General features: G+C 41.5%; 1 protein-coding gene across 1 annotated transcript in view; it reads left to right on the forward strand.

Moving 5' to 3' along the window:
- plekhm1 (pleckstrin homology domain containing, family M (with RUN domain) member 1) overlaps positions 1 to 12,920 on the forward strand; it is a 62,338-nt gene extending 49,418 nt beyond the window's left edge. Inside the window, exons 11-13 of the mRNA XM_060939526.1 lie at positions 612 to 675; positions 1,604 to 1,761; positions 11,187 to 12,920. Coding sequence (XP_060795509.1) covers positions 612 to 675; positions 1,604 to 1,761; positions 11,187 to 11,292 — 328 coding nt within the window. The 3' untranslated portion in view covers positions 11,293 to 12,920. The remainder of the gene's footprint in view (positions 1 to 611; positions 676 to 1,603; positions 1,762 to 11,186) is intronic.
- The last annotated feature ends 200 nt before the right edge of the window (positions 12,921 to 13,120 follow it).

Raw genomic sequence — 13,120 nt, forward strand, 5'->3', positions numbered from 1 at the left:
TTCGAGATCTCGAGAAAACAACACAACTAATTCGAGATAACGGCATAATTAATTCAGGATGTCGAGAAAACAACACAATTATTCCGTGATCTCGAGAAAACAAAATTATACCGTGATCTCGAGAAAACAGCTGAGATTTCTAGCAGACTTCTGCGGAGGTGCCGCGGACTAATTTTGAAATTATCCCTTATTAAAAGACTTGATGCAATCTCTCCGTGTCAACCCCTGATCAAAATATTGCCTTATTAGGTGATCGATTATTCCAGACATTCTAATGACCAAAGTTGCATCTATACAGAATGAGAAATAGCCCCAAAGTCAGCATATCACAAGTCTCTTGGCGCACCTGAATGAACCATTTCTCACCTGTTTACTCAAGATCATGAAATAATTGTTTTCTCGATCACGGAATAATTTTATTTTCTCGAGATCTCGAATTAGTTGTGTTGTTTTCTCGAGATCCTGAATTAATTATGTCGTTATCTCGGGATAACAAGGTGAATAAAAAAAAAAAAGGATTATATGAAGGGCCTCTCTCAGCTTCTGTACTAAAGTGCTGTTAATCGTGTTACCTTCTTTAAGTGCGTACTTACGATAGCTCTTCATTGCAGGTTGCAGCAGAGAACCTACCTATTGGAATCAAGCCATCTGTATAGCGTGCTGGACTTCAGGCAGGTAAGGTGGTTCTGTGAAATTTGTCGGCCGTTTAGAAAGAGCCAGATCTCAAAGCCACATCAGTTGATAAACAGAGTCTTTAGAGCCGTTCAGGATGAACAAATGAAACGTCACGTCTGTTGACAATAGCTTAATCATGGTCATGCCATTGAAAAGGGAAGTGAACAGTCAAGAAATAAACCAGTTTAGTGACTGTGCAAAAATGGCTAATGTTTGCTCTGCACACAGCACATGTTGCGCAAAACAGGAGTTTTAATGTATTTGGACTTTGGTCTGTAGATGTATTTGTAGTTTTGATTAACTGATGGACGTGTGTGTGTGTGTGTGTGTGTTTGTTTGTATTTTATTTGTGGGGTGTGTGTTTGTTTGTATTTTATTTGTGGGGTGTGTGTTTGTTTGTATTTTATTTGTGGGGTGTGTGTTTGTTTGTATTTTATTTGTGGGGTGTGTGTTTGTTTGTATTTTATTTGTGGGGTGTGTGTTTGTTTGTATTTTATTTGTGGGGTGTGTGTTTGTTTGTATTTTATTTGTGGGGTGTGTGTTTGTTTGTATTTTATTTGTGGGGTGTGTGTTTGTTTGTATTTTATTTGTGGGGTGTGTGTTTGTTTGTATTTTATTTGTGGGGTGTGTGTTTGTTTGTATTTTATTTGTGGGGTGTTTGTTTGTATTTTATTTGTGGGGTGTTTGTTTGTATTTTATTTGTGGGGTGTTTGTTTGTATTTTATTTGTGGGGTGTTTGTTTGTATTTTATTTGTGGGGTGTTTGTTTATCTTTTTTTAAACTCGTGTCTTGTTTAAATCACCCAGCACTATAACACAGAACAATCCGAGCAATTCCCTGATCGTACCTCTGCTAAAGTGAATGTTTATTCACTCAAGTCCCTTCTGTATTGCTGTTTTTCAGTCTCTCTCTCATTTCTTCTACACAGATAGTGGACAGCCAGTACGAGTCCTTCCTTCAGTCTCTCATCCGGTTCTCATGCAATCACGTGCATCACTGCGACCTCTGCACTCAGCGAGGCTTCATCTGCCAGATCTGCAATGCGGACGACATCATTTTTCCTTTTCAGTTTGATACCACTTCTAGGTATGCACAGAATACAGCACAACCTTCAACATGCTGCTGTATCGCGGTTGCTCAGGGAGAAGCTTCACCTTCCCCTTTTAGTACGAAACCAGCAAAATGCAAAAGTTTCACTTTGAACCACAAAACCGTCTATCTGCTCACAGTGATTTTAAAGGCTTTGTCGAGCCAAGTGATTTAATTTTTAAATCATCTTTCCTACATGTGCATAGGCTTGCGTGGGAACAAAATGTTTCTTTCGGACCATGTTGCAGTGCACAATACAATAGCATGTGTATAAGACATGTGCAACAGTGTGAGACGAATGCATAATAGCGAATGAAAAGGACTATTTATTTAAATAAATTCGAGCTGTTGAAGTTCACGTGATAATGTGTTCATGCAAATACCTTTTAACGGCCCTTATTTTATTTTGTATTTTTTTGGACGTACGATTAGCACATGCATGTTCTGTATCCCCTCCCCCGTAGTTTGGGAAATCAGGATGTGATGTAGCAAGTAGCTGGTCGGCGTAAGTCGTGATAAAGTGCACATATGTGCAAAATCAACTTGTATTGTTGCATTCTGACACTTTTTACATAAAATGTGTGTTTAAAATAGGATTTTGATAATCCAGAGGGGAGAAAAGAAGACGTATTAAGGTCCAGATGTGTGCAAGCGCGCAGGCTGCACATTAGTGAGGGTTTGTTTTATTTTGAGAAATTTGTGAGTTTTGTAAGCGTTTATAAATGCAGCTTTTACTCATGAACGTACTGTATATTTACCAGCGAGTTATTGCATTTTACTGGAATACATCTTTGAGCTGTGTGCCTTAACAAATGTGTCTATTATCCCCTGCCACGAAGTGCACGGGGGATATGGGAATGGAGTCCGTTTCAATCTGGACAAGTTTTCTCAGAACCAACATAAGCTGTATCAATGAAACTTTGCGTGCTCATGTTGCTATTCATGATCCAAGTTGAGTTCAAAAATAATTTACGATTAATTATTATTTTCAGAGTTATGGCCGGTAACATGTACAAGACAATATTTAAAGCAATGGGCTTATAAGGTTGTAATGGTGATGATACACGGGGCAACTTTTTGGGCAATGTTGCCGAGCAATGTTGCTGGGCAATTGCGTTTTGACTCTTTTCTATTGAGATTGGGCAACATTGTTTCTTTCTGAATGGTTTTGATAATCTCTGGCAACTTTTTGAGATAAGCCAATCAGAACGCGAGTATCAAGTCATGTGACCTCCGGTGAGGTTCGGATCAGAAATTTCAAACAAATATGGCGGCCGCTCAGTGTCAGTGGAGTGAAGAGATGGCGAGACTCCTCATCTGTTTTTACGCCGGTAAGTTATTTTAATATTCTATATGGAGGAATTTACCTCACCAAAGCTCTAAAAAACAACAGACAGCTTGATTAAATGGTCACAGCAAAAATTAAGACATCGTTTTTTTTTTTTTTTTTTTTTTTAGCTAACTGTAAACTGCCGTTGCTAACTGTTGTTGCCCTGAAAAGTTGCCCTGTCTCACCTAGTTGCCCGTTGCCAGCAACATTGCTCGGCAACATTGCCCAAAAAGTTGCCCCGTGTATCATCACCATAAGTGTTAAAGGGGAACTGAAGGCAAAAACATTTTTTTAATCAAAATTCTATTTCTCATTTTATCAAATATCGGAATGCATTTTTGATAGCTATTTTGTCACTGCTATAGCAAGTTATGAGTGTTTGAAATGTGCTCTGTAATATCAGTCCATATGTCAAAGCAACGGCTGTAAACGAGATTTGTTGAGACCTGTGCGAGACATCATAGGACGGAAGTAAAACGTACAGCGGAAATCAAAGTGACCGACATCTGCCAACGTTCCCCTGTGTCTGAAATCGCTCACTTGTTCACTACTCCCTATAGAACCCTTTCACATGACGTCACCGCGCCGCGAGATTTTGTTAGGCGCCATATTGGAAGACCAAGTACATGCACTCGCAATATAAAACAAAGTACGAGCGAGAGTAAAGTGACACGATGGATGATAATTCTGGTTATGTGAGTACATTACCAGCTGCAGAAAGGGCACGGTATGTGGAGAAACTGGCTGTGATTGATGGGTTTGACCCATATGATAAGACTCGCGGCAAGGGAGAATGGAAACATAAGGAGGACCTGACACCAATTCTGCCATCTGTTTGCTACCCAGACATTGTAAACTATTTGTTGTTTACACCCAGTGCCTACACTCAGTGTTCGAACTATGCCGATATTTTCAGGGGGTCCCTTTTTTTCCCTTGGGGGGGGGGCGCTTGCACTTGTCTCGGAGCGCGGATCTCTAAACACATGAGAAGCCTATCTTGCGCACATATCACGCGGACTCCACACACACATCGCGTCTGAAGTCATAACTCATCAGGGGAAATTGTGTCCGCATTGGCATGTTCAAAAACACAACCTCGCGTCAACAATGATACCACACGCAAGAAAAAAAAAAAAAGTCAGGCTACTCAACAACCAACCTGACAGCAGCGAGCAAGCCCCAAACCATCCTAAATTATTATTATTATTATTATTATTATTAAATTGTAGAAGTCTGGGAGGCTTGCTCCTCATACAGTTATCAACTTGGGGCCAATTTAGCATGTTTTAAATCTGAATTTCTTGCGTTTGCTTACCTCAGTGTCAGCAGATCATGCACAGACTTATCCATTATATCCACAGTTTTTTGCCAAGTGACGTCTCACACAGGTTTCTTTGAAGTCTACTGTTGGGCCAATAAATCATAAATAAAACAGCTCAGATTTGTTTGTTTAAGTCGTTTGCCACTCCACTTTATTCTCGTGGGTTCACATACCGCTGCCGTTATTTCCCCCAATCACGAGTTTGTTGGTCTTCCAATATTGCGCAGGGTCTGTTTACTTCCGGTTTCGGGTGACGTCAGTGAAAGGGGTCTATATAGGGAATTACAACCCCGATTCCAAAAAAGTTGGGACAAAGTACAAATTGTAAATAAAAATGGAATGCAATGATGTGGAAGTTTCAGAATTCCATATTTTATTCAGAATAGAACATAGATGACATATCAAATGTTTAAACTGAGAAAATGTATCATTTAAAGAGAAAAATTAGGTGATTTTAAATTTCATGACAACAACACATCTCAAAAAAGTTGGGACAAGGCCATGTTTACCACTGTGAGACATCCCCTTTTCTCTTTACAACAGTCTGTAAACGTCTGGGGACTGAGGAGACAAGTTGCTCAAGTTTAGGGATAGGAATGTTAACCCATTCTTGTCTAATGTAGGATTCTAGTTGCTCAACTGTCTTAGGTCTTTTTTGTCGTATCTTCCGTTTTATGATGCGCCAAATGTTTTCTATGGGTGAAAGATCTGGACTGCAGGCTGGCCAGTTCAGTATTTGGACCCTTCTCCTATGCAGGCATGATGCTGTAATTGATGCAGTATGTGGTTTGGCATTGTCATGTTGGAAAATGCAAGGTCTTCCCTGAAAGAGACGTCATCTGGATTAGGGATGTTAACCGATGACCGTTTGACCGGTGGTTGACCGAATCAACGTCAACCGGTTAATTTTTTTTTTTTGGTTGTCGGTGAAAAAAAAAATAAAAAATCAATCATTTTGAAGCTGCCGATTTTGGAGCGGAGAACCTGGAATTCTGTGTTGTAAACGCTTGGGGCATGACATGCGGTGTAAGGATGACAGCTGACAAATCAGAAACACCCATTCAGTCATGTCCCACCCCAGTTGAACACAGCTGCCACTCGGCAAAAGAAAAAAGTGTAGACACAGGCTTTTTAGCTTATAAATTACTATTCTGTTTTTTTTTTTTTTTTTTTTTTAAATTATCGTTAGAAGGCACATCGAGTTTAGTCCTGCCTTGGCCAGTGCATTCTGAACGTATGTTTCGGTCTGTAGCCAACAATGCATGTTATTGCAGATCATATCTCTCCACACAAACTAAAGGCGCAGATGCCGACTTTTTCACGGCTTTTTCATGGACTGTAATGGCATTTGCTTATGTAGTAATTTTAATACAGAATTTACTCTGATGAAATTCTTCAGACACTCCAACGCCCCCCCCTAAAAAAAAAAATCAGATCTGCACGAGCCGTGAAAAAGGCGCGCCGTTTGCATCCCTGTTTAAACTCATAGGTTAACCGACTTTAACTGGCTAATGAGGCTCGGTGGTCGGTCAAGATTTTTTTTAGTTTTTGCCATCCCTAGTCTGGATGGGAGCATATGTTGCTCTAGAACCTGGATATACCTTTCAGCATTGATGGTGTCTTTCCAGATGTGTAAGCTGCCCATGCCACACGCACTAATGCAACCCCATACCATCAGAGATGCAGGCTTCTGAACTGAGCGCTGATAACAACTTGGGTCGTCCTTCTACTCTTTAGTCCGAATGACACGGCGTCCCTGATTTCCATAAAGAACTTCACATTTTGATTCGTCTGACCACAGAACAGTTTTCCACTCTGCGACAGTCCATTTTAAATGAGCCTTGGCCCAGAGAAGACATCTGCGCTTCTGGATCATGTTTAGATACAGCTGCTTCTTTGAACTATAGGGTTTTAGCTGACAACGGCGGATGGCACAGTGAATTGTGTTCACAGATGATGTTCTCTGGAAATATTCCTGAGCCCATTTTGTGATTTCCAATACAGAAGCATGCCTGTATGTGATGCAGTGCCGTCTCAGGGCCCGAAGATCACGGGCACCCAGTATGGTTTTCCGGCCTTGACCCTTACGCGCAGAGATTCTTCCAGATTCTCTGAATCTTTTGATATTATGCACTGTAGATGATGATGATGATGATATGTTCAAACTCTTTGCAATTTTACACTGTCAAACTCTTTTTTTTCTTTTTTTTTTTTTTTCTGATATTGCTCCACTATTTGTCAGCGCAGAATTAGGGGGATTGGTGATCCTCTTCCCATCTTTACTTCTGAGAGCCGCTGCCACTCCAAGATGCTCTTTTCATACCCAGTCATGTTAATGACCTATTGCCAATTGACCTAATGAGTTGCAATCTGGTCCTCCAGCTGTTCCTTTTTTGTACCTTTAACTTTTCCAGCCTCTTATTGCCCCTGTCCCAACTTTTTTGAGGTGTGTTGCTGTCATGAAATTTCAAATAAGCCAGTATTTGACATCTCATCTCATTATCTCTAGCCACTTTATCCTGTTCTACAGGGTCACAGGCAAGCTGGAGCCTATCCCAGCTGACTACGGGCGAAAGGCGGGGTACACCCTGGACAAGTCGCCAGGTCATCACAGGGCTGACACATAGACACAGACAACCATTCACACTCACATTCACACCTACGGTCAATTTAGAGTTACCAGTTAACCTAACCTGCATGTCTTTGGACTGTGGGGGAAACCGGAGCACCCAGAGGAAACCCACGCGCACACGGGGAGAACATGCAAACTCCGCACAGAAAGGGCCTTGCCGGCCACGGGACTCGAACCCAGACCTTCTTGCTGTGAGGCGACAGCGCTAACCACTACACCACCATGCCGCCCCAATATTTGACAGGAAATTTCAAAATGTCTCACTTTCGACATTTGATGTGTTATCTATGTTCTATTGTGAATACAATATCAGTTTTTGAGATTTCTAAAATTATTGCATTCCGTTTTTATTTACAATTTGTACTTTGTCCCAACTTTTTTGGAATCGGGGTTGTACTATATAAAGGCCTGACCTGTGCATCACACGATCTTTTAATCACCAACACGGTCTACAGCCTACCCATTCGTAATAGAACATCTTGGATGCATCCATGTAGCAAGCACTGGCACCTGATTGACTACGTCATCGTCAGGAGACGAAACAGGCAAGATGTTAGGGTGAACAAGGCTATGTGTGGTGCAGAATGCTGGACCGACCACAGGCTCATCCTCTCAAAATTTAACATCCGTATTCAATCCAATAGGCACCCACAGGGGATAAAGTCACGCAGACGTCTCAACGTCAGGAAATTGGAACAGCACTCTGTGTGTCAAAATCTTCGTGCAGAGCTTGATGACAAAATAAGTCACCTAGATGTCAGCGCACACAGGGTAGAACAGTAGGCGGTGCTCAGAGAGACAGTATATGAAGCTGCACTAACTCATTTGGGACTGAGTGAGCAAGCGTAAACACCAGGAATGGTTCAATGAGAATGACGAGGAAATCCAAAAGTTACTTGAGGAGAAGTGTGCAAAGCGCATCAGCAGGACATCAACTTGGCCTCGAAGAAAGCAGCCTACAACTCTATCAAGCACAAGGTGCAGGCTAAACTTGGAGAGATGCAAGACTCTTGGCTGAGCAAAAAGGCAGATGAAATACAGCGGTTTGCTGAAAACAACAATGTCAAGTGCTTCTATGATGCCTTGAAGACCATTTATGGGCCTCAGTCCTGTGGAACATCACCTCTGCTAAGTGCAGACGGGTCAAAACTACTGACAGATAAGAGCGACATCTTGGAAAGATGGGCAGAACACTTTGGTAGTGTTCTGAATAAGCCATCATCTGTCAACACTGAGGCAATTGCTCGCTTGCCCCAAGTGCAAATCAACCACTCTCTGGCAGAGCTTCCAACAGAACCAGAGGTCCAGAAAGCGATCCAATTCCTTTCAAATGGCAAGGTGCCAGGTTTGGATTCTATACCTGCTGAACTCAAGGAAGGCAGAATTGTTCTGATTCAGAAGCTAACTGAGCTCCTCCAGACCATGTAGCAAGAGGAAGTTATTCCCCAAGAATTCAAAGATGCCTCAATTGTCCATCTCTACAAGAGAAAGGGCAACAGGCATTCCTGTGACAACCACCGCGGGATCTTGCTACTTGTCATTGCTGGCAAGATCTTAGGAAGAGTACTTCTGAATCGCCTTATTCAGCATTTGGAAGATGGCCACCTACCCAAGACCCAGTGTGGTTTCAGAGAAGGTCGTGGTACCACAGACATGGTGTTTGCTGCACGCCAAATGCAGGAGAAATGCCAGGAACAACATAAAGACGTCTATATGACGTTTGTCGATCTGACTAAGGCGTTCGACACCGTCAGTCGTGACGGTTTGTGGCAGATTATGGCCAAGTTTGGCTGTCCAGACAAGTTCATTACCATGGTGCGCCAGTTCCACGACGGCATGCTTGCTCGTGTAATTGACAACGGAGACGCATTGGCAGCCTTCCCAGTCAACAATGGGGTTAAGCAAGGCTGTGTTCTCGCTCCGACACTGTTCGGTATGATCACAGCCATGCTTTCTGATGCTTTCAGCAATGGTAGAAATGGTGTCAGAATCAGGTACAGAACCGACGGCAGACTTCTCAACTTTTCAACTCCAGGCAAAGACCAAGGTAGATGAGGATGCAGTGCGCGAGCTTCTGTTCGCAGATGACTGTGCCCTCAGTGCTGAATCAGAAGCTCAAATGCAAGAAAGCATAAACTGCTTTTCGTCTGCCTGTGACAACTTTGGGCTCTCAGTCAGTACCAAGAAGACTGAAGTCCTGTATCAGCCTGCTCCTCAGAAGGCGTATGTTGTACCAGCCATCACCGTTGAAGGAGAAAGTCTCAAGGTAGTGGACAAGTTCATGTACCTTGGGAGTACTCTCTCTAGATCTGCCAGCATCGATGACAAAGTAAACTTGTGCATCGCCAAGGCCAGCTCTGCCTTTGGTTGACTCCATGAACCAGTCTGGGCAAGATGAGGCATCCGGCTAGCCACCAAGCTGAAAGTGTACAAGGCAGCTGTACTGCCTTCGCTACTCTACGCCAGTGAGACCTGGACTGTTTGAGCATCACGCCAAAGTGCTCAATCGTTTCCATCTGAACTGTCTAAGAAAGTTGTTCAAGATCACCTGGCGCAATAAGGTTCCTGATACTGAGGTTCTCTCTTGTTCTGGCATTCCAAGCATCCACACCGTGCTCAGGAGGGCCCAGATCAGGTGGGCAGGGTGTCTCCCGTCTACCCAAACGCCTGTTCTATGGAGAGCTTGCGCAAGGCAAGCGCTAACAAGGAGGACAAAAGAACTATAAGGACACCCTCAAAACATCATTGAAAGGCTTTGATATTGATGGGGCATCTTGGGAGACTCTGGCCTTAGACCGCCCCGCCTGGAGAACACTCAACAACAAAGGCTGTCTGACCTTCGAGCAGACAAGGATGGCAGAAGCCCAGAGGAAGCGTCACTTGCGGAAGTCCAAAAACATCCTCTCTCCGTCAAGCAATGACTGACTTTGTTTGTCATGTCTGTGGCAAAAATTCCACGCCCGCATCAGCCTGATTGGCCACCGCCGTTCCCACCGCACTTAGGCCCCCATCCCCTTGATGTACTTGGTCTTTATCGTGTACGATGGACGAACTGAGATGAGATTTAGAGGACTATAAATTGAGCTCATCTCATTATCTGTAGCCGCTTTATCCTGTTCTACAGGGTCGCAGGCAAGCTGGAGCCTATCCCAGCTGACTACAGGCGAAAGGCGGGGTACACCCTGGACAAGTCGCCAGGTCATAAAGTGACCTCATTGATAAAATGAAAAAACGCTTTCGGACACTAGTCTGTCACGCTGGTATTTACATCACTTACTGTCACACAAAACATGCCAGATCAGTTTGCTGGTAGGTTTTCAAAATAATACATGCATGTGTTTTTGTGATAAATCCATATTATACTGAGTGTATTTCCCACATTAATCAATACAAAGCACCCGCATTATTTTATTTTTTTTAAATCAAGGCTGAATACTTTTTTTCTTTGCCGCTGCCTTTTATTAAATCAAATTTGAGACTTAATTTTATTTCTTTCAGCATGACCGCAAAAAAGACGCACACGCCCTCTTTCGAATGCTGATGTAATCAAGCTGGAAGTTTTGTTTGTTTTGATAGTAATCAGGAAAGTTTGAAAAAAAGTAGACAGTAATTGTCATTTAAACTCGTTTTTGTGCAATATTTCGTTTGGAAAACAGTTTTTAAAATGGCGGCACTGCCACCTGGCTGACGCTTTACGTTTAGAAGTCTCGCACAAGTCACAAGTCTTGTGAAGATCGTGTGGATAAGCGACGCCTGCCGTGGACCAAACAAACTAAATTCAACACTGCTAAAAACCAAACAGGCTGATAGATAGAATATTTAATTGCAGTTAGTTTTCAATACAAGTCACGATATAAGGTTACTAAAACCGAAAACGTAATTGAATAACACGTTCATTAAGAAATAAAGCAAGTTTAAAAATGACTTCAGTTCCCCTTTAAGAGGTCTTCATAAAATGCTCGTGGCGGGGGATAGTGATCACCATGTCTTCTTGTTTGGGTTTTGTATTTATTTATTTTTCTTCATTATTTAAAGATGGCCACTACTGTTGTCCAGAGTCCACATCACTGAGTTTTAGTTTATTTTATTGCATAGTTTGTGTTTTCGTTCTTTTTCATTCTTTCTTGCTTTTTCCTCAGGTGTAAGGCGTGCAAAACTGTTTTCCACTCCTCTTGTAAGACCCAGAGTGTCGTTTGTCCTCGCTGTGAGCGTCTGCAGAGATATAAGGAGAGAGACCTTGAGTAAATCACCTTCTGCCGCCAGCTCCAATGTAACCAACACAGTGGCGCAGTATGTTCCTCACGACCACCACTAGCTGTGACCTGATCACTGCAGGGCTCAATCAGTTCATGGAGTCTGTTATATTTATTTACACTGCCTTAAGTGCACTTATTTATACATATGTATGTATAGATGGAGCGTACGCACCATACGTGTGTATTACCAAGCAAACAATGAGGGTTTGAGGACCAGACTCTTTTTCTTAACCTGCATTAACTGCGAATCGAGTAACGTCTATGCCTGTCCTCTTCATGGCCAGTACATTGGTCAGTGTAATGATGAGCTGTACCGGAGAGATGCTTTTTTTTTCTGTTGTCTTCATCTCAGCAACCGAGGTCTACGTGCGCGCACTTTTTTATTTTTTATTTTTTCTCTCCTTCTTCAAGGGTTCTATTATTAACGCTTATGGGTGTTTTTTTTTTTTTTTTCTTTTTTCCCCCTTCTTCTAAGGAACCATGTTTAATAAGCACAGGAAGCAATGTTTTGCCAAGGATCATGTGACCCCTGTTATTATGATGATCCTAATGGAAATGAAGGTGTGTTTTAATATGGCAGCAACACTGTAGCTTTCTCTTCTGATCTACATTAATTTATACAAAGAAAGGTCCTGAAACCTTTTTAGTGTTCTTGTTCTTATTGCTTAACTTGTTCATAGTGATTGTATGATTCTTTATAACTCATTTTGCCAAAAAAGTAACTGATACGAATGTTAACACTTTGTACACTTTCACGTAAAAGTTAATTCTTTTCACAGTTACCTTTGTATTGCTAATGACAAGTAATTAAAAGGTAATTACTCAGTTCAAGTAGTATGTAATGTTTCACCGGTCGTGAAGAATTGCCTGATTTATTCCTGAATCTTGGAATAGGTCTAATCCACTTGTTTAGTGCACTACAGAGGGTGTAAAAGCCATTAGTTCAGTGTCGCACACTGTTTAGGAAATATCAAACTATTCTAGATTTAGTCTGTTTTTGCTTGGACCGCACACTTCCTGCTTTATTTGGTAAATTAATTACTGTTTCAATGAATGTACTTTGCACAAGCTTAAGATCAGTCGCCTGTTCGAAGGGGACGCTGTTTTTTGTTTTTTTCTTTTTTCCCCATGTTGGTTTATGGTCATGTTTGCCGTTGCATCACATTTAATGTGTGTGCTTATCAAATTGGAATTTTTTTTTTTTTTTTTTTTTGGTCGAATATGTGACTGTCTTGTTTTAGTGTACTATTATTGAGCTCACGGAAATGTCTTAAACTTTACAGGAAAATGACTGTACACTTCTAGATTTAGAATAACTTATTTTAAATTAATTTTTAAAAGGGTTTTTTTTTTTTGCCTTTTTAAATAAAAGTATAACTATGCCGGGTAAATGAAGGGTGCTGCCACCTCCGGGTTCAGGGTGCAATATCCAAGGCAATGCATCTTGCACAGCCTGTAGCAGAATCTTTACGTACTTAGCATGTATAACACCTTTTTTTTTTTCCCTCTCTTTTGGCTTGTTGTACAAATGCTTTACAAATTCTGATTTCTCAACTCTTCTACTGGTGCTTTTTCATAACCTTGCCTTATATCATGATTAAATAATGTATATAATAATGAACAGAGTGAATTTTGTTACTGCTGTTTTTATTTTTCCTTTCTGTTTAACCTTTTAAATGCTTGGCTGCCTTATTTGCTTCAGATAAAATGTTTTGTGACCTTGTGTTTTATTTTTATTTTTTCTGACGCTACATGGCGTGTAAAAATGGACAAAAAGGACATTGCAAAGCTAAAAACATTTACTAGCAGCCATTTTT

Source organism: Neoarius graeffei, chromosome 14 (genome assembly GCF_027579695.1).
Source record: "Neoarius graeffei isolate fNeoGra1 chromosome 14, fNeoGra1.pri, whole genome shotgun sequence".
Taxonomy (NCBI): domain Eukaryota; kingdom Metazoa; phylum Chordata; class Actinopteri; order Siluriformes; family Ariidae; genus Neoarius; species Neoarius graeffei.